Below are 21447 nucleotides of genomic sequence, written 5' to 3'. Positions count from 1 at the left end.
TATGAAGGTGACGGATGGTATCTTCCAACAGAGCGTTCACTGTCGTAGACAGGAGGGGGCCGACACTGCCCATCATGCAGTTACGATGCGTGGCGATTGTTTCAAAGGAGCTAAGGGTGTGTGCAGTGGGCCCAGACCTCACTGGGGAAGTGGGGGGCTGCACCCAAGGGGCACGGTTTTGAGTTGAGCTCTGAAGCACGAACTAGAATTAACTAGGTGAGCTGTGGGTGGCAGCGAGGGTGGGAAAGAGGGCCCCAGGCAGAGAGAACTGACGCCCGGAGGTTTGAGGGGGAAGAAAGGACAGGCTGGCCTGTTCCTTCCCCATCGCTGGGCCTGCCACCCAGTGTCTGACGCTCCCTGGCCTGCACAGAGCCAGCCCTAACGAGGGGGCGGCTGCGAGCCTGCCCGCAGCTCCCCGAGATCCTTACCCAGCCGGGGATCTGGAGCCCTTTGGATGTTTTGATGGAAACGCGATAGTTTCATCCCAGGATGATGCACGTAAACATGTGAGCACAGCCTTTTCAAAGAGCTTCAGAGGTTTCACCAAGCCCCCAGACCCCCGGCTTCAAAAGGAAGCACTGGCATCTCAGTGTGACATTTAAGCCCCGCGGCGTCCCCTCCCCTCTGACCGCCCCCAGTGCTTCGGAAGAGGCTCTGCGCTTTCCTGCGTCCCCGCATCAGCCCGCGTCCTTCCCTCGGCCCGGACCCTCTGGGCTCCCACCTGCTCTCCTGGACAGCTTGCTGACTGTCGCCTCTCAGCTCAGCCCCTGCTTCCTCTGAGAAAGTAGAACCCGGGTTACCGGGCGCAGGAAATGGGGGCGAGGGGAGTTAGGGTGTCAGTTCAGGATGATGGAAAAGCTCTGGAAATGGGTAGTGGTGAGAGTTGTACCACATTGTGAGTGTACTTAACGCCACTGACCTGTAGGCTTAAGAATGGTTACAATGGTAAATTTTAGGTTGTGTCTATTTTACCACAATAAAAAATGCAAAATGATGATAATAATAGTAAAGTAGGGGGATTGGACAGGTGGATCTGGAAGGTTAGTGATTCTGTGAACTTAACTTGGACTTTCCAGCTGGGAAAGAAGCCACTGATTTTGCTGCTTATTTTAAATACACTCGTTCAGTTCCCACGCTGCCCCCCTCAGGGGGGGGTGTCGTAGCCAGGGCTGTGCTCCAAAGTGCTCCGTGCCGGTCTGATGGGGTCTTTCCCACCAACTGTGGCAAAACGAGGGAAAGCAAACAATATGGACAATGTTGTGAAACGTTCAGCAAGCGAGATTTAGTCAATTTCGGAGCAAATTCTTTATTCTGAGATCATGTCTTTCTCCCTCCTACATTTTGGGTATAAAATGTACTTCCTTTTTTTTTTTTTTTTTTGCAATGATCATGATAATTTATGGTAATTGAGACTTTCAAAAACTGTCTACACTTGACAGGAAGAAATCTCACAGCCTCCATTTATTTCATTTATTTTTATTTTAAAAGTTACACTTGTTGGCAGAAACCCAACATCTAGGAATGTTCATTTCTGACTTAGGAGGGGTCAGAAGTCTAGGGTGGGGCCTGAGAACTTGCATTTCTAATGGTTTCCCAGGAGATGCTGCAGGAGGTGGCCCGGATGCCTCTCTGAGAACCACGGCTAAGCGCCAAGTTCCCTCTCACTTCTGGGTCTTTGTCCCTGAGAGCCCTCTCCATGAAGTGTCCTCTCCTTCCTGCCCCCGGGCCTGGATCACTCACACTTCAATCTCGTTTTCCCCGGGTTCTCCCAGCGGAGAACAGTGCTCCTTCTGTGAGCATCGCCAGCCCTCTGAGCTTAGCCCTTAGTATCGCAGGTCACGATGCAGAGTCACTGCCTGTCTACTTGTCTCCCCCCCCGCCCCCGCCCCGACCCCCTAGATGGTGAGCCTGTCAAAGGCAAAGATATTGTCTCCCTTTTTAACCTCAGCACTTGGTACAACCCCTTGCACATGAATCTGTGCCCAGTGCATTTTGTAAATAATGAGAAAAAAGGGCACGTGGCTTGAATGACTTTTCTGAGGCTCAGCGACACTCTCCGTGATTTGGGGGCCATATTAAGTGGTCCATTGAATATGATCTCTGGCCTCCTTCAGATCATGTGGACGCCCTGGGCTCAGAAACACCTAGATCTAAATCCCAGCTCTTCTTTGAATTACTACCACCTGGGTGACCTTGGGCAAGGCTCTTTCTCTCTGTTGAGCCTCAGTTTTCTCATATGCAAGGGGAGGGTGATAGTAAGAGCTTCTGCCTTGGATCACTATGAGGGAGCACGGTGTGTGTGAAATGCTAAATCCCATGCAAGGCTGATAGCAAGAGCTCAACACATGCTAGTTTCTGCTATTATTAAAATTACCATTACGAATATTCTAAACAAAGAAACACTGCAGAGTGCCGCCCCTTGGAGGGTCCTTAGAGATGCTCAATCCCAGGAAGTGGCATAGAGATAAGGGGGGATATGTATATGCCCAAGGAAGGCTGGATGAGAGGCAATTAGGAGTGGTAGGGTCTGTGGCAAAAAGAGGGGCATTAGCCTTTAACTGTACTTACTCAACTTCTCTGTGTTTAAGAACATTGTGGGCATCAAACAGAACACGTCTGTAGGCCAGATTCATCCTGTGGGCTGCCTCTGATGGGGAAACTGAGGCCTGAGTCAGGAATAAGAGTTGCCCTAGTTCAGTGAGGACAGGATTGCTGGCCCTTCACACCCTCTGTGTGTTGCCCAAGCGCATCTACAGGTCCCTTGAAGGCGATGGGGCTGAGAGTCAAAAGCTTGTTGCTCAAAGTCCTGAATAAATAGACCTCAGGAAGTCTCCAAGAAGTCTAGTTAGAAGGGATTTTTTTTTTTTTAAATATCATTTCTCACTTTTCTAAAGACAAAATTCTATGCCACATTAATTTTAATCTCAAAGAAAAGTAACGGGGAAATGTACCTTGGACGTTCTGGCTGTATCATCTCAGACAGTCCCTTCACTTCCGACAGAGCCTGTTTCAAAGGACTGCCGCCAGGAGTCAGGGGGAAGGTGTAAGATACTCTGCACTTTGGGGCTGTCAGGAGCCTGTGTGGAATCGAGCCTGCCTGTAAGGCAAACCCAGTCTCCAGGAGGAGAATGATGCATGAGCAGCCTCGGTCACATCGCAACACTGCCTATCGATCGATTCGTTCAGTAATTATTTTGGCAGCGTCCCATCCGGGAGTGAGGAAGGACGGAGGTGCTGCTGCGCAGAGCTGTCCCCAAAGCCCCTGGCTGCAGAAGGTCTGCGGTGTCCACAGACATGTGCGCAGCTCTGGTTTTCTCTTTTGTGATCTCTCCCCCTTCCCCCCCCCAAAACCAAAGGTCGGTTGCCTCTGTCTTCTGCTTCAAAGCATTCCAGGAGAGAATTCTGTATTCCTCCTGGTAGAAAAGGAGTGACAGACGAGACAGAGTAGCCACATTCAGAAGTTGCAGCGTATCGTATCGTTAAAAGCAGGAAGGCGCTAGAAGCGATGCATACATACAACACACACACACACACGCACACACACACACACACACACACACAGAGCAAGGTAGGGGGCGTGCTGATTGCTGTTTCTCTCTCATTGATGTTTCTCTCTCTCTCTCCCTCTCCCTTCTTCTCTCTCTAAAGAAATCAATAAAAACATACTTTATAGAAAGAATACTAACAATTAATTGAAGCACATCAAATATATTTCATCTACATTTATCAGAAAGATTAAAAAAGCACTCAGCAGTACCCAGTAAGGATGTTAGTACACCATCTGGATATTTTTAAACTAGTAAATAAAGGGAAAGGATTAAGTTTTTATTCTGCTTTTTCTATACTAATCGGACCCCGAGTTGCCCAAATACTTGGTGAGGGGATAGTTCTCTGTAGACGTATTCCAGCTAATCCATGAAAAATGAATGATAGGTTAGCACACCACCATTCTGCGACCTCTAATAAATTAATAAATTAGGCAGAGATCGTCAGTGTCAGCGAGCATCACAAGAAAAGAAAAACTCATACATTATTAAGCTCCTGGTGGATTTTCTTTTGAACTTAAATCTGATTAAACTTCTAGATCTTTACCGTTTCTTAACAGGAAATTGAGGATGCAGAGAAGCACGTTATTGATGCGACAGGTATGCAATCAGGAAAATACGGGTAATGGGAAACTGTGCTAGACAAGCGAGCAAGTTTCTAATCAAAAGTAAAGAAGAAAGAGAGGTGGCATCTGTGTATAGATGTGTGTGGGAACTTAGAGATTAAAGGGTACTTAAGGGGGCCTATCAGCCAACCACATTGAATGGGCCTTATTTGAATCCCAATTCAAACGAACAAAACAACACACAATTAAAAACAAAAACAAAAAAAACACTTAAAATCATTGGAGCCTGGCCAGCGTTGCTCAGCAACTGAGCAACAACCTAGGATCCAGGAGATCCCGGTTCGATTCCCAGTCAGGGCACATGCCCGGGTTTCAGGCTCCATCCCCAGCAGGGGGTGTGCAGGAGGCAGCCGATCAATGACTCATCATTGATGTTTCTCTCTCTCTCCCTCTCCCTTCCTTTCTCTTTGAAATCAATAAAAATATATTTTTAAAAAACACAAAAACCCCCCAAACATTGGCTATTTGATGATATCAAGGAATTATTGTTACTTTTGTCTAGTGATAAAATGATAATGAAGTTACACTAAAAAAAAGCTGTGTCAGTGGCAGATATCGCTGTTCCACCCCGGCACTCTTTCTGGGATGTGGCCTCAGAATCCTTCTCAACACATTCTTTAGATTGCCACTACCAGTTGGTTGGAGTTGGCATTCCAGGCTTGATAAGGTGGAAAGGGCACAAGTGTTAGGCAATGGGGACCTGGAAGGTGAATTAGACTGTGAACCCCTTCAGGGAAGGGACCGTATCTTGTTTATCACTGGATCCTCCATGCCCAGGACTGTGCCTGACCAAATTTAGGCATCAGCTAATGATTACTGAACCAACTATGGCCTAACTTAACATACTGACAGGTGATGACCCCAACAGCATCGGCAATAATCGCTAGCATTTAACGGGCATTCGCTACGAACCAGACGCTGTGCAGAGTCCTTTAAAGGCAATATTTCATTTTATCTTCACAACAGCCATACGAAATGTGCACTGATGTCTCCAATTTGCAGATGGGGGAGACTGAGGCAGAGGTTAATAACTAGCCCAAGGTCATCCAGCTAAAAAGGGGAGGAGCTGGGTTTCATACCCTTGTTCTGTCTGACCCCAGAGGCCGTGCTCTTATATAATAACTGAACTATGTTCCAAGCACTGTTCTGTGACCTGTGCATGCAGTAATTCCTTTCATCCTTACAGCTAGTCCACTTAAACACAAGATGCTCAATTTTTATGGAATCTTTATATTACTGATGAAGAAACAGGGGCACAGACAAATGATGTCACTCCTCCAAGATCGCAGTTAAGAAATGGCAGAGCTGGGATTTGAACCCAAGAAGTCTGGCTTTGAGGCCCTGAATTTATTACTTGAGACCCCCAATTTAGAAGTTTCAACACCATGCATTCCTGGGTATCTGATAGTTTTTACACAGTCCCCCCCCCCCACTCCCCGCAGGAATGCCTGCTATCCTAGGGACCTCCATCCCCCAAGCAAAAAACAGAAGCTGCATTTTTCACAGACTTCCTTTGCTCCCTACAGAATCACTGCAGGCAGGCTGGGAAATGTTAATTGATATTTTGGGGGTAGGGTCCCAGCTACCTCTTCCATGCAGGCGACTCAGTTCCCACCCCAAATATCATGACGAAAGATGATTTTAAACATCCCAGGCGACTTAAGGAGCTGGCTTTCAAAGGTGTTTAAAATGACAACATCTGGGTGGGAAACAGGGCCTGAGAGTGAGGGGTAGTGGGGGTTTTTGAGAGGCAGGAGGGGAGGAGGTGGAGCCCAGTCTCTGCTTTCCTTTACCTCCCAGCTCCTCAGCCCTAACTAACCCCACCTCCTGGCAGCCGCAACCCACTTTTAAGAAGCCAGCACGTGCATCTCTAGTTGCTGACCAGAAGGGGTCACTGCAGAGCAGCAGCGCTCCCAGGCACTCGCTGAAGCAGGCACACAAATACCCAAATACACGTACAGATATCCAGGGTATATGCGCTTCTGAACCAGTACCCCGTTACCCCACGGTCCTTTTTCCTGCTCCCCCATCTCTCTGTGTTCCCCTCCTGTTCACTTTCAAAGAATTCCTGAAGTTCGCGTTGCTGCAGGGGTTCCCTGGTCCCCACCGCCCTCAGCATCAGCAAGGGCATGGGTGCATTCCGCGGGGACCCGGTGCCAGGCGCTCGGAGGCCTTTAAGACTCGGCGAGCTTTCTTCCCAGGAGCCTGCAGCCCGGGGAGTGGGAACAGCAGCTCTGCTGAGGCTAAAGGGCTCCGAGGGAGAGACGGCCTAAAGGGTCCTGCGATTACCTGCTTCTCTTACTGAAAACCCTGTGGGTGAAAGTAGAGAAATTCTTCTGCCCAAACCCTCTGCCCCTCTAGGGTGTATTTGTGGTTCTAACCTCCCACTTTTTGGGATTAGGGTTGTACTGAGAAAGGGGTAGAACATGGAGAGCGAGCCCAAAAAGTACCTATCCCCCATAACCGTCAGATTTCCCCCTCAAATCCCTCCCCGGAAAGGCTCTCCCGAGACAAGCTGTGTTACGAAAAGTGGCTATAGCCGAATTCCCCAGGAGTGGGTGGGATGGGGCGGGGCGGGGTGGGTGGGGTTACTCTCTCCTGTGGATGCGTCTGGCAGCGGGGACGCCGGGCGGCTGGCTGGCTGTGAGGCACAAAAGCGCCGCAGGCACAGATGTAACGCTGCGCCCCTCTGCGGGCGGGGGCCCGGCTCGGCAGATGGCGAGAGGCCGAGCCGGTGACGGATTGTCCATCAAATGGCACTTTTGGGGTGGTGGGGATCTCGAGGCGCTCAGGGCGCAAAGAGGAACGCGGGGACCCCCTTTTCTGGCCTAGACAGTCACTCCCAGAAGTGTGTGTGGGGGGCGGGGGGGGGAGGCAGGTTGGCTTGGGCAGAGAGGTTAAGTTTTTACTGCCCCCCCCCCCCCCCCTTCAATAAGAGATCCGCTAAAAGACTTTCGAAGGGGCTGGAAGGGAGGCGGCCGGGTTCGGATCACGCCCAAGAACGGGTGGAGCGAAGGCCCGCGACAGTGGGGGAGGAGCGAGGGCTGGGCAGCAGGATCTGCGGGCCCGGTTCGGTTCGGGGTGGGCGCCGGGTGGCTTCTCCTCGGGTCAGCGCAGCAACTCTGTCGCCGCGGGGAGGGCGGGGGGCCCGAGTGACAGGCGCACGCCCCGCCCTTTCTCTTCCCAGGACCTGCGGGCTTTTGTTATGCAGATGGCGGCGGGAGGCTGAGCCGGGGGAGGAGAGACGGGGAAGGGGGAGGAAAGCGCAGCTCGCGCGACCAGCCTCCTCCTCCGACGTCACGCGGCGAGCGAGACAAAACCCGGGCGCGCCCGAGCTCGCCCGCGCGCGCCCCGCACCGCACCGCGCGCCGACCACCGCGCCGCCGCTTCTCTGCCGGCGCCCCTTCCCCTAACCGGGGCGCGGAAGCTCCGCCGGCTCCGAGCGCAGCCCAGAGCCCGCCCAGGAGCCGAAGAAAGCCAGGGGCAACGAGGCTCCCCATCCCCCCGCCCTGAACCCCGATCTCTCCCACCCCATCGCTCTGCGCGGCGCGCGGACGGTGCGCGCGGTGCCGGGTGCGCCCCGGTTTGGAATCCACGTTTCAGCACTTCGGACAGCGGCCCGGGCGGCCCGGCCCCTCCGCGTGGGCCATGGCGAGCGTTCAGCAAGGCGAGAAGCAGCTCTTTGAGAAGTTCTGGCGAGGAACCTTTAAGGCTGTGGCCACCCCACGTCCTGAGAGCATCATTGTCGCCAGCATCACAGCCCGCAAGCCGCTGCCAAGGTAATGACCTCCTTCTTAAGAGGGGAGACCCTGATGCTCCCCGTTTTCTGGCCTGTGCCCCAGAGCCCTGAAGGGTGGATGCAGACAGCTGGGCCGGACGGGGTGCCTGCCTTTTGCTGTCACTGCTCGCGCGCGCTCTCTCCGTGTGGCTGGCACACGGGAACCAATTGCTTGTAGGAGGTGGAGGCTGGTGAGAAGGGACAGAGAGTCTTGAGCGAGGAGCAGCACGGCGCTGTGCTGACCTGGCAGCTTCTGTTCAAGCGATTTCGCTTGCTTAGGGTGGGCGGTGTAGGTGGGATACGACTTGACTGAGAAACTTTTCTTGGTGTCGCAGAGCTCAGAGCACGGGGTGGGTGGTGGTGGGGGGAACATGGTGGATTTGAGGTGGACAGAGGTGTACAAAAAAGGAGCAGATGCGGGCTGGCCCAGCTTGAGCAGTGCTCCCAGATAGTGACACACTTCGCTCAGCTCAGAAACTAGCGAGCTCTGAAGGTTTGGACAAAAGCCGCCCGCCCATATGCTGTTCCCTCAGATGCACCCCAAACAGCACCCTGCTCCCTGCCTTTCTGGCTGCTGTTGCTGCTGAAGCCTCTCCTCCCCAGCATCCAAAACCAGGAACTGAGCTGAGGAGTCAGGGAGGGGCCTCCCGAGATCACGGAGATGGTCTTGGAAGAGTTTTACCCGGTTTTTCAAAAAAGGACCGGATTGCTTTGAACTCGGGCAGGAGGAGAGGTCCTTAGGCGGTGCTGGTGGACCTGGTGTGATGCGGGGGGGAGGAGGTAAGGGAAGAAATGACCGGGGATGCGGAAAGAGGCAGAAGGGGATGTGGGGTGAACGGAGGGAAGGCTGAGCAAAACCAGAAGCGTTCCAGGGTAGAGGAAACCCAGCTCTTCTTTTCATGAATCGCTCCATCTAGAGGAGTTTGAGAGTGAAAGGGGAGAAGGCTGTGCCCCCTGTCAGGGAAAATTGAGGCAGTAGGAAAACTGATCATTTGCTGGAGTTGGGTGAGTGGTTTGGTGGGAGACAAAGAAAGAAGTGGCCCAGGGGAGACCACTTGGAGGGTTTGTTAACCCTGGCAGGCAACATTAAGGGAGCAGATTGAAAATATGCTGGGAAAGTGCTCCAGACAGAATGCCCCTTCTGCGACAACTGAATCCGAACTTTCCAGCGGCTGCGGGGCGGAGGGCTGACAGGGAAGCCTCCCTGAAATCGAAGTTCCTCAGCCTGGGGAACTTTTCGAGGTCTGATAGGGACCCGGCTCAGCTGGGTCTTTAGAAAAATGGGTGCCCCGCATTGGGAATGGGCGGACGGGGTGATGGGCCAGCAGGATGTAGCAGGCGGCCAGTATCTGTGGATGGGAAAGAGGGTTCACCCTGTGGCACAGGCCGGAGAGGGAAACCATAACACCAGTGCCATCCAAAGCTGATGTTTCTCTGCTTGGAAGGAGGCTCTTTGTAGAGAGTTTTGACGTCAGCAGTTTTATCTTCTTGGGTTCCTGCCATCCGGTCCACCTTTGGAGTGAGTGCACCTACTGTTGGCAGATCAGGTGCTGCATTGGCCAAAAAATATGCCCTTGTCGAAGGGACTAGAGGCAATCTTCACGGGAAGCCAGAAGTGTGGCATTTCATCCAGGGTCACCTGTATATTTCAGGGGTCCAGGGACGGGGGAGCAGATTCCTGGTGGTATTTTCGTTCTGAAAAGCTTGCCTAATGTCCGCCTGGCTTGGTGATGCCCTCACCCTGTGCCTGCCGGTCTGCTACTGACATGCTCTTTTCTTGGTTGTATTTTCAGTCCCACAGATTGCCCATGAGGTCTCCCAACTCTCATGCTTTTCGTATCTTTGTATCAACCCCAGTCTCATCCATCTGAGAATCTCACAGTAGCCAACCCTCCCCACACAGGGATTATTTCCCGCTCCCCCCCCTCCCCCCCGTACCTTTTAATGTTCTGAGTCTCCACCCCTGAGGTGAAAGTCTGAGCCGTAAGCCCCTCGCGTTCGTCTTGCGGGAAGGACCCCCTCCAATACTTCTATGACAGGTGCGGCCTCCCCGTAGAACACACTCCGGCTTTACGGCTGATGTTACTCCTGGTTTCGGGCGGGGAGTGAGCAGCAAGCATTTGTGTTCAAGTCTTCGGGAAGGGCTGGGTTTGAGTTGTGTTCTGACAGACTGTCTGTCAAACCTGAATCATGTCCCTCGTCACCCCAGCCAGCCACACCCAGGGGTGGTCAGTGTCCACCTCTTTACCGCCCTATGCTCACCTAAGGGTGAAAGTACCATGTTTCTAAATCAGAGTTCTTGGGACGGAGAGGGACAGAGGCATGGGCGTCGCATCGGCTGGGCCCCAGCAGCTTCCTCCGGAGGCAGCCCGGGGACTTGGCCTCATCAGAAATGTTGTTTAGTTCCATGAGTCAAGCCCCGTTCACAGTCAGCAGATCGGCTCCTGTCGCTGTCTGCGGGGAGATGGGGGAGGAGGCGGGTGAACCACCAGCCAGCTCTGTTGGTTACACACGTCGTATTTGTTTATAGATGAGGGCTACCCCCCGAATGAACTTCCCCAGGATATTTTAAGTCTATCTCCGAAGATAATTTAGTACCAGGATAGACACTTACATTCAATTCGTTGGTTCCTTAGCAATATGCATACATCATACAAGCACTCCAGGCAAAGCATCCCCTATTCCCCTCTCCCCTCCGCTCCCCCCGAGCGGCATACTTGATGAGGCAGTAGCTTTATAATGTATCAGATTGCCAGCAGATGTCTGACTCAAATGTCAGGACAGTATAACCGAGCGGGAGGCCGTACATCATAGTGGTGACGGGTTCAGACCCGAGCTGCAGACAAACCTGGATTCCTACCCTGGTTCCACCGTTCAGCTGAGCGTCCGGGACAAGTGGCTCTACCATGCTGAGCCTGTTTTGTCAGCTTGAGAATAGAAATAGTAACCGTAGCCGTCTTGGGCAGTGGGTTATGAGGACTGAGGCAGGTACAGCACTCCCCATAGCGATTGCTTAATAGACACTGCCTCTGACACAAACAGCTCGGAGCTGTGTCGGCCGAAGGAAATCAACAGTTCCTTCCAGTACTGTGCTCTTCGCGCCCATCCATTTCTCTCCCTCCCTCATTAATGCTGACAGTAAAAATAGTGGGATTTCAACTCCTGGCGGGCAACTACATTGAGATGGAATTAACAGACCCCAAGGGGGGAGTGTTCCCGTGATTTCCCTCCCTAAGGGCAGGTGGGCTGCGTTCTGATCTGACTCAGTTGAAGAATGATCTGGATTCAGCAAGGATTGGTACGACAGCTTTACAGAGTATCCTTTAGGTTTGTGTAGAGATGACCAGCAGCTGCCAGTCTAGAGAAGCCTCAAACTCCTTGGGGGGAAAAAAAAATCACAATGTTAATCCCTAGTTCCGTTAAATCCAGAGCAAACTATATAATTTGGGGTTCCTGGCACGGGGGATAGGAAGGGGTTGCTGTGAGCAGTTCGCCCAGGGTGGGAGGCATAATAGGAACTACCCAGGCAAACCAGGAGGTAGGGTCATCACGTTCAAACCTCACCCTATACCAGCTGAAAGCGACCAGTGTGAGTCAACAAGATCCTTGAGAGCCCCCCCCCCCTTCCTTTCTGTCCCTGCCAAAGAAGTATAGTCATTTTCCCTGGAATTAATTCATTATCTTTGCTAATTGCTTAGTCCAGAAAACTTTGTACCCAAGAAGTTTAGACTCCAAGCGGAAAGCCTAGTGTTTGAGGCCTGCTCAGACCGTAATAATCATAATCATGTGGCCCAGTAGTAGCTGAGGACTTAATGAGCATGTAAACATCATTTGTGATTAGCATATCAATTGTTTGTGGATACAAAGCGCAATAGTAAAGGCCTAGAGAAGGCCCCCCTCATTAAAATAGAATAAGCATTCCCTTTACAATTCTTTTGGCAAATTATTAATTTTCTTCGAAAAGCCTTTCCATTCAGAATGGTCCAGAAGCAGACTTCAGCCCAGTCCCTGTCCAAAGGATCATAAATCCCAAACTGTTGCAGATTTTACCGCAGAAAGGGAAAGATGGCCAAATTGTAAGTCGGGAAAAATGCCTTTGAACCATTTAATTCAAGACTCCCCTTCGTGCCAAGAGATCAATTTGTGCTGACTCTGCCCCCGGGAGCCCAGTGAGGGGCTGCTGGGAGTGATTTCCTGACAGCCTGTGGTTAAGAGCCAGGGTCACGGAGAAAGCTCGCCCTGGCGGCCAGTGAGGCTTTTCTCTGGGAAGGGCGTGATACGGTTTCGGTCCAGCCTCTCTCCTGAAAGGTGAAACCTGTCAAGTGGCGTGCAGGGGTCGGGAGGGGATCACGTCCCACACGGCCGGCGTGTTCACTGGGCAGCGAGCTATTTGAGAGCCCCGGGCTGCGGGACATGTCAGTGACAGTCGGATGTGTTCATTGAGTGAGTACACGGTGCAAATCCAGCAGCCCAGCCGCTCTCTCCCAGCGCCACTCCCAGGCCTGACACCCTGGGAATCTGATCAGCGCAATCCAGAGACACACACCCCGCAAACAGACTCGACTCTCCCAAGCATCGGAGTGAAGCTCCCCAGATAGAGATGTCTGTCTGTCTGTCTGTCTGGGAGATTAGATATGTTGGCTGGTACAAAGGCAGGTGGTTGGACTCAATGCCACCTGGAAGTGCCGTCTAGGCCTATGTGAGCCTCCATGAACTCCCCTCCCCCGCCGCCCCGCACTCCAAGCCACCCAGAAGGGGGAATGTCCCTAAAAGCCCAGCTCCCTTAATGAGGAAAGAAGCCTGGGTCGTGTGCCTTCTGCTTTGTGAGCACCTCAGGCAGGCTGCAGGGGCACAGTGAATCTTAAAAAATATTCTCTCTTTCAGATTGTACTTTCCTGGGAGGTGGAAGAATTTGCAGGGGCTCAACAAAGCCAGAGCTCTTTAATTGCTTGATGCTGAGATTTGCTCGGAGGTGTGAGGGGGTGTTTCTGAGGTGGAGAAAACAAAATGGTCAAAGGCTTGAGCTCGGAAATCAGGACCCCCTGGACCGAAATTCTGCTTTGCCCTTCCTTACCTTCGGGATCTGCGAGTCACTTCACTGCTCCGTGCCCCACTTTCCCCATGTGAAATACTCAGCAGATGGGGTTGTAGTGAGGCATGAGTGAGGTAATTCATAGAAAGAGCACAGCCCAGTGCCCGGCACAGATCAAGACCCCCCCCAAAATAGCAGTCTCGTTACTATGACATGAGCCACCTGATGAGATGCAGCCAGAGAGACTGCCACGCCCCTCACCCCCTGGGCTGGGGTTGCCTGGTGGTGACAGCTGGGGTCCCTTGGCCTTGCCACCTGCCCACCCCATTGCTCTGCATTCATTTGGGAACATGATTTTCACGTTCCCCAAAGAGCCACTGGGGATGTGTAGAGCTGTTGGGAAAAATCTGATCAAAAGAAATGTTCCCTCTCACTGTTTGCAAACGCTTACTGGCTGCATGACTTTGGGCCAGCAACTTGACATTCTACACCTCGGTTTCTCCATCCACAAAATGGGGCTAATAATAGTAGCTACCTCCCAGGGCTGTTGTGAGAACTGAATGAACTGCTTTCTGGAAAGTGCTGTTTGGCACACAGGAAGGACTCCGTCAGTGTCAGCTCTTGCTATTAATAATAAATTTTGGTTTTTGTTCGTACAACGTGCCAGGCCCATCAGGGAGGAAAAGAGGAATGAAATGCAGTGTCTCCCTTTGAGGGCCCTGGAAGGGTATTCACAAACACGCATTTGTGTGACACAGGGCTGGCCGCCTGGAGCACCGCAGAATATAGGTAGGAATAAAGAAGGGGGGTGTGGGAAGCCGGGGAGAGGGCAACCCTCTATGAGGCACGGGGTCGCTTGCTTATAATCTCAGTTTCCTTAGTTATCTGATCTGTACCGTGGCAATGATTTGTTTATTTCATCAGTTTTACCTAGAAATGCAAGGGGTGCTGAGAATGAAAAAGGCCTTTATCCCCAGTAGAGTCTCAAGGAAGGTCGCACGCCCTTGGGGGGACCTTACCTGCTGGGGACCCGTAGTCAGTGCTAATGAAGGAGGGCGGTGGGAGGGAACAGCCCAGGTACTCTAAAATTCCCAACTTCCCATCACGGGCTCAGGGATGCAGAGCCTGGTGTTGGGCCATTGGGTTTCTTGTCCTTCAAGGTCCAGCTCTGGCTAAAACGAAATTCAGTCTGCATTCCTGGAGCAACCGCCGATGGTGGAGGGGACCAGAGTGAGCCCACACGCGTCGCAGCCAAACCACTGAGGAACGAATGCCTCATGGGGACGAAGCTGCCTAAGGCTAGAAAAATGAAGTCGTGCCTGCATTCGTTCACCAGTGTTATCGGGCTCCTACTCCATGTAGCAGTGAACCGGCGTGAGGCTCCCGCTCTAGTGCAGGGAGAGGGATAAGTGAAGAAACACGGACACACTAGGTCAGGCGGCAGTAAGGGCCTTAGAGAGGAATCAAGATGGGGGAAGGGATGGAGGGAGAGGGCAGGGCCTCAGTGTTGGGTGGAGGGGTCAGGGACCTGGGAGGAGGGGAAGGAGCAAGCCGTGAGGATAACTGGGGGGGAAGGGGAGTGTTTGAGACAGCGGGAACAGCAAGTGCAAAGGCCCTGGGGTAGAAGCAAGCTTGGTGTGTTTGCGGGACAGCAAGAAAGCCCATGTGGCTGGAGCCGAGTGAGCAAGGGGAAGACAGGAGGGGACTCCCCAGAAGAGACGTAGGCAGCAAACAGAGGAAGCAGCACCTTGTAAGCCAGTTAAGGACCTCCTGGGTCCGTAGCTCCTAGACTGGGAAGAGACGGGGGGTGGGGGGGCCGCCGTGGGGCTCCCGCCCTCTCAGTCAGGGTCCTGGGTCTGCTCTGCTCCTCTCGGCTCCTCTCTCCCGACTCCAGTGCAGCCAGGGATGACTTTGAGTAGCAGTGTCGATGCCTAGCTGGGCCCTCCGTGTGCTATGGACAAGCATGAAATTTACAGTCTCTCTGATTGTGATCAATCAGATTAGGAAATTGAAAAAGACACTGTTTAGACTTCCAAATGGCAGTGGCAAATCTTGTTCCCATGACGGCGAGGGTTTGATGTATCTCATACTCAGCGCGCACAAACCTAGGCCGTCCCTGTCGCCTAGCGGCCCCCTCCGCTGCATACAGGCTGCTCGCTCTCCCCGCCCCCACTCCATCCGAGATTTCGCTGAGGGAGCTCCCATATGCCACAGCCTGTGTGCGGAGCTCCGTGAAATAAAACACAGAATTAAGATGTCATAGAGACAAAGCCAAACCAAATAAGGGAACAATGCCGAACCCTAAAACAGTCATTAAGTAATTCGTGTCTACATGTATCTGTTCAAAACAAATATTAAGATCCTCTGGACGCAAATGTTTCTCATCAGGAGAATCCCCTAGTTGCCGGATTCCCAGGGCTTACATCCTGCTGACAGCTTCGCTGAGCAGAAACACCGGATCACTGTTCTTTGGCTTCATTAAAAGTTAAGCTTACGCAAGTGAGCTGGAATTTTACAAGACAGTCACACTCCTGCGGGAGGAGAGGCTCCATCTGGGCCTAAAGTGTGCGCGTTCATGGTGCGTGTGCGCTCACTCATGGTGGGAACGTGTGTGCTGAGCTCCTTCTGTTACTGTGTGCCCAGCCCTGTGCTCGGCACGTTTCATCTATTATCTGATTCCATACTCATTCCTAAAATACTGCCCTTCACTCCCTCTCCTCCTGCTGCATCCTACTCCTTTTAGTTACTCAAACTTTCCATGACCTTCCTGCCTCAGGGCCTTTGCACATGCTGCCAGGAAAGCTCCCCTCTTCCTTGGTGCCTAATTTGACACCTACTCCCCTTTAAAATCTCAGCTCAATGCTGTTTTCTTAGGGAATCCTTCCATACATAGTGCTCCAGACTAGGTCACGCCCCACATTACAGGCTTTTTTAGCACTGTAGTGCCTCTCTTGGTTCTCGACACATAATTTTATATTGATTGTGGGATAGTTGATTAAAGCGTACCTCTCCTAATAGACCATGAGCTTCATGAGGACAGGGACAGTCTGTGTGCATTTTGGTGTCTCTCTCTCACCTGATACATAGCAGAGAGCCAAACAGATGTTGGTTGGATGCATGAATTTTCACACTTTCCCTTCATGACATCACTTTCATGCCTGATAGTCTGAAATGGCCAATATTTGAAAACAGCGATGTTGTTTCCTTTGAGAACTGTTTGAACTACTGAGGGTAGAGACCATGTCTGTCTCAGCTGTATCTCAGCACCTAGGACAGTGGCCCATGGTTGGCGATCTTTAAATATTTGTTGAATGAATAATTATGAGGGCATGCAGGTACCAATGAGGAAATTCAGAGACGCACAGAGGTGCAGCATCAGAATTTTAGAGCTAAAGGGTGTAGAGGTCACCCGATCTCTTCATTTTACATGTGGAGGGGTGAGGGATGTGTTTTATCATATACATGTTTTGGAACAACAGTGTGTATATATGATTTATAAGTAAATACACATATGTGGGGGTTTCCTTCTCAAACTCTCTTCCTGAGAGACATGAGATCAGAGGATCTTTAGGGCCCAGTAATCTAACTCAGCTCCTCATTACTTGGCTAGGGAAACTGAGACCCACAAAGGTGGGGGGTTGCCCAAGGTCTGTAGCCTGAGCCAGCCTGGGCGAGCTCTGTGTTCGGGAAAGTGGTATTTGCCCACCGTCAGGGTTTGTGTTTGAACTTCCCCACCGTGATCAGGTGACCAGTCACCGCTCTCTTGCTCCCCACCCCCACTGTGAGATACGGCACCCTGCCCCATAAAGACTCCTATGGCACATGCTGCCCAAAGCCTGGTCTGGGGACCCTGAGGAGGTGCCCATCTGTACCCGGCCCGTGCCTCGCAGAGCAGGTGAGCAGCTCTGGCTGTTTCTGGGATCATATTTCAGAGCTTCCGGCTGATAAGGAGGCTTTTGTCTGGCCAGCCTCGCTCCCACGGCCAGGTGGCAGGTGACTCGGGCCCGGCCCACTCTCACAGGAAGTAGGAATCTGGGCAGTGGTGCGGGATGGCTCAGGGCCACCATTTATTGTGGGACATTTGTTTCCAACAGGAAACCATTCTCATAAAGGCAACTTCCAATGGTTAGGTTCTTACAAACTGGCATCACTCACTGTGGCATTTAGCCAGAGGGGACCTTTGAGGAACACAAACACAGCTTCTTCATTTTGTAGATGAGAAAATGAAGGATCAGAGAGGGTAAGTAACCTGCCTAAAAGTACACAGCTGAGTAATACTAAGAGAGAATTTGTATCCTCCACCGGGTGGAAACACCTGCTCCGCCAATCCCCTGGCACAGGAAGGAAAGATTAGAAAAGCAAGGAGCACCCTGTGGAAACAAGGAGCACCCTGTGGAAAAGAGAGGCACCCTGTGGGAACAGGGACGTTCTTGACAAGCTGGTACCATGTCTCAGGATGTGGCTCCGTTCTGCTCCGTCCAGTGCCGCAGTGATGCCCAAGAGAGAAAGCGGCTCAGGACGTGTGTCCCCTGGCACTGCCCAGCTGTTTTATTTCGGGGTGAGCACACTCACCGACGGAGTTTGATGCCACATGCATGTGGCAGCCCCCCTGGAAGCAAGTTTCCCTGGGAAGAGAGGGAAAGGAGGAGACTGAACCTTCCCTGAGTGAACAATTTGGGCTTCTCATTGCAATACCTACCCCAGGCTGACCCATTTAGGCGCAGCCATTACCAAATCAAGGTCATTCTGCACAGGCTCCATGCTGCCTGCTTGCTGGATCCACCCATCCACCCGCTCACCACACGTTCAGCATCATCTACTCCGTCCATCCACTCACTACCTAGCCATCGATCCGTCCATCCATCCACTCTGCATCCACCCATTGGTCAAGGAGGCTTGCATTCATTCATTCATTCATTCACTCATTCATTCATTCATTCTTCCAACCACCCATGTGTCCATTCTCCAGCTATTTTCTTCTGTCATTTACCAACCCACCCAACAGACATTTATTGAGCATCTACTTTGTGTCTTCACTATTCCCCTATATTTATGGTAACGTAAGGGTTTCTTCATTTCATTTCATAGAGGGTAAGAAATAGCAGCTCAGATACTTTCTTTTCCAAGGCCTGAGAGCCAGAAAACCTGGTTGAATTTGGCCTCCCGATCTTAGTTCTTTCCAGACACCTAAAACCTCGTGGTCCCGAAGAAGCTAGGCCCCTTAGGCTTGGTGTTCTGCGCTGAGGCCTTTTGCTCTGGAGATTTAAATGACCCTACACATCCATTCCTGTCAGAAACAAAGGATTACAGTCGCCACAGTACTTTATTTTTTAACCTGTGCCAAGGGATTGCATCTCCCTTCCTTCGTTCACATCTTTGCTCGGCACTGAGCTTCTACTATACACAAAGCGCAACACTGAATAAAATTCCCTCTGCTCTCAGGTTGCTTACATTCGCGGAGGGGAGGCATGTCTATACATAAGTAGCGCTTAGCACGCGGGGCAGGAGTGAACACCGTGACAGAGAATCAGAGTGTGAGCAGGTCAGGTGCCCAAGGTCACACTAGTTAGTTGTGAGGCCGTGCAACCGTAGCTATCTCCTGTTCAACAGCCACGCTCTGTGGCAGTGTGTAGATATTATTTCATTGTGTCCACCCCAGCTAGGCCGTAGGTACCACTGTCCCCGTTTTGTACATGGTGGGGGCGAGGTTCAGAGGGGTCAAGCAGCTCGGCCAAGGTCCTCATCTTGTAGGGGCCGAGTTAGGATTGCAGCCTGCGTGTGTTTGCCGCCACAGCCTTCTGTGACCCAGCACTTTCTTCCTCAGGGGCAAGACGCGGCACATAAGGTGTCACAGGTGCGGCCTAACTGTCCTCCTGCCTTCAGGTTTTTAGATGATCCCTTCCGTGGAGGCGGGGCTCAGGTAGCAGGGGGAGGGTCCTGCTGGGGGCTGGGTGAGGCGTTGCCCAGGGTAGCGATGGTTCCCTCCTACACTGGGCAGCCACTCAGAAGAACCAGCCAGCAGGAAATGGCTTTCATGCCACAAGTGCTCTTCCAGCAAGAAGATTATCGAGCCACCTATGAAGAGGGATAAACCTTCAAGACAGGGAGATAAGAGATGCTGGTAGTGAGCCACATGTTTCCTTGAGCGGAGCTAAACTCAAAGAGGGCGATGCAGGGGACCAGGGGCCAGAGCATTGGTGTTGAGGGAGGGGCTGGGAGAACAGGTATTTGTTAAGCAGCAGGATTTGCCACTTCCTTGCTCTATCTTATAGGGTGACTAAAAACAGCCTTACATTGTAAGGGAGAACACGGCCCAGAGAGGTTATTTTACTTGCCCAAGGTTGCCCAGCATGGCAGAGCTCTGGCTATTGGCCGTTGGTTCACACGTGTTACCATGGTGACACCCATCATTCCTCCTTCCCTTCCGCTCTCTCTTCCCCTCCTCTCCCCAGTCCAGAGGCAATCTGCTTCTGCTCTAGAGAAATTTTTCTTCCTTTGTATTTCTCTCTCATCCATAAGTCCCCTTCTCCTAAACGCTTTGACTTTTCCAAAACGCAGAAGCTAAAAACACTCTCATAGTCCTCCCGTTTTCAGTCCTGACACATGCCCCACCCCCACCGAGGCAATGAGAGTAGAGCCCAGGGTCTGCTTAAATGGTTAAGAAAAAGAGGGAGAAATACTGGGGGGAAACACGTCATGTAAATGAATATCAAAGTATCACCCCATGGCACACGCAACCTCTCCTTTAAGCCCCTTCAGCTTTTGTGATGGGTACCGTTCCCCTCTCCAGTTAATAGACAAAGAAGCTGAGGTTCAGGAAGGTTGTGTGACTTCTCCAAGGTAACACAGCCAGGAAGTGCACTGGATGCAGAACCCAGGCTTGTAAGGCTCCCGCAGCCCAGATCTCCACCACCACGTCTGACTAACACACGTGAGGAAAAAAAAAATAATCACAGTTGTCCAGGGAGAATGCGTGACTTGCCCAAGATTGATCAGCAGTTCAGCACAATATGGGAGCCAAAGTTGCTGCTCCGAAGAATGCCAGTCGGTACCTGCATTTAATGGACAGCACCTGCAGGCACCGGCCTGTGCCCATGGGATTCAGTCTCTAAGGAAGTGACCCTCAGCACCCAGGAACCAAGTTCAGAGAGGAAAGAGAGATTCTCCATAGAGTGTCAACCAAACCACAGACGCACACAACCAAGTGGATAAAAAGTGCCACAGTGTCAACAGCTTCTACTAGCAGCAGCTGCCTGAAGCGGAGGTGGCTCCTGGGGCTGTATCTGAGATCAGGAGCAAGGAGCGCGCCGATCGCCGATCGATTAGTGATGTCTGCCACTGGTGCAGGAAAGGAGGCAGCGGGATGGAGGCTCTACCTTTATCTTTTGCTTTGGGGACGATCAGATCAAGCACCAGCCATCGAACACTCACCATGCTCCTGGTGCCAGGCTCTTCACATCCATCGTTTCAACTCATGTTCATCACAGGGCGCCTGCTCATTTTTCAGGTAAAAAAACCCAGAACCTCAGAAAGGCGGAGTCACTTGCCCCAGGCGAAAGAAGCTGGTCGGTGGCTAATCAGCTCTGATAACTACTGTTAAATACATAAACCATTAGGTTGACGGATAGAAATGTCAATAGAATAGCAATCCCCGGAACCTTTTAATTAGCGTGGGAATGTATATATTTGGCTGGAGGGCTTTTTGTCTTGTTTATCTCCGTAGGTCCAGCAACTAGGGCAGGGCCCAGGACACAACCGATGCCCGATGTGTATTTACTTAGAACTAGGAACAGGCACGGTGCTCGATCCCCTGGGAGGGGTGGTTTAGCCAGTAAGATTTGGCTGCGCACATATAATCGGAAAGCAGTCTAGCCCAGTGCTTGGCACAAGCTAGTACACGATAGATATTTGTTGAGTCAACCAGCGGGAGAGGACTTGGCTGCCGGGTGGGATTCAGAGGACAAGGCACAGACCACGTTGGTGAAGGCAGGGCCCCAGGACCAGCCTGCTCGCTGCCGGCTCCCCAGATTGCCAAGCTCAGCGGACATGTCGGATGATCTCCTCAGGCAAGCCAGGCAGCTGAGGCGGGGGGAGGAGAGGAAGCGGGTGTCCTGCACCGAGGGAGCTATTTCTGGCTCTGCTCTGCCAGCAGGACGCTGGGAGGCTGCAGGAGCCCATGGCTGCAGGGGCTCTGGAACCCAGAGCCAGGACGGAGCAGCCAGCTGCCTCCTGCCCGGGGACCTGAATGCCATGTGGGAGGGGGAGCCAGCGAGGAGGGGCGGCCTCGGGGAGCCCCATCTCCCCTTACTGCATCCTTTCCCAGCTGTGCCTAGTGGGGGGGGGGGCGATTCATCTTACACGCAGAGTTGGCATATTGCATTTTTAAAGAACTCCAGAAAATGAAATCACTGTGAGCTGGGTAGACTGTCTTTTTCCATTTCACAGATGAGAAAACTAAGACTAATT

The 21447-nt window shown here is 52.1% G+C and overlaps 1 protein-coding gene across 1 annotated transcript in view; it reads left to right on the top strand.

The window, feature by feature from the left end:
• Positions 1 to 6805: 6805 nt before the first annotated feature.
• Positions 6806 to 21447, top strand: part of SRRM4 (serine/arginine repetitive matrix 4) — a gene marked incomplete at its 3' end in the record, with an annotated part of 98379 nt that continues 83737 nt past the window's right edge. Inside the window, exon 1 of the mRNA XM_081122986.1 lies at positions 6806 to 7950. Within this exon, the coding sequence (XP_080979112.1) occupies positions 7820 to 7950 (131 nt within the window). The 5' untranslated portion in view covers positions 6806 to 7819. The remainder of the gene's footprint in view (positions 7951 to 21447) is intronic.

This window comes from Miniopterus schreibersii (assembly GCF_964146895.1).
Source record: "Miniopterus schreibersii genome assembly, chromosome: 20".
NCBI classification, from domain to species: domain Eukaryota; kingdom Metazoa; phylum Chordata; class Mammalia; order Chiroptera; family Miniopteridae; genus Miniopterus; species Miniopterus schreibersii.
This window is presented reverse-complemented; position numbering and strand designations above follow the sequence as displayed.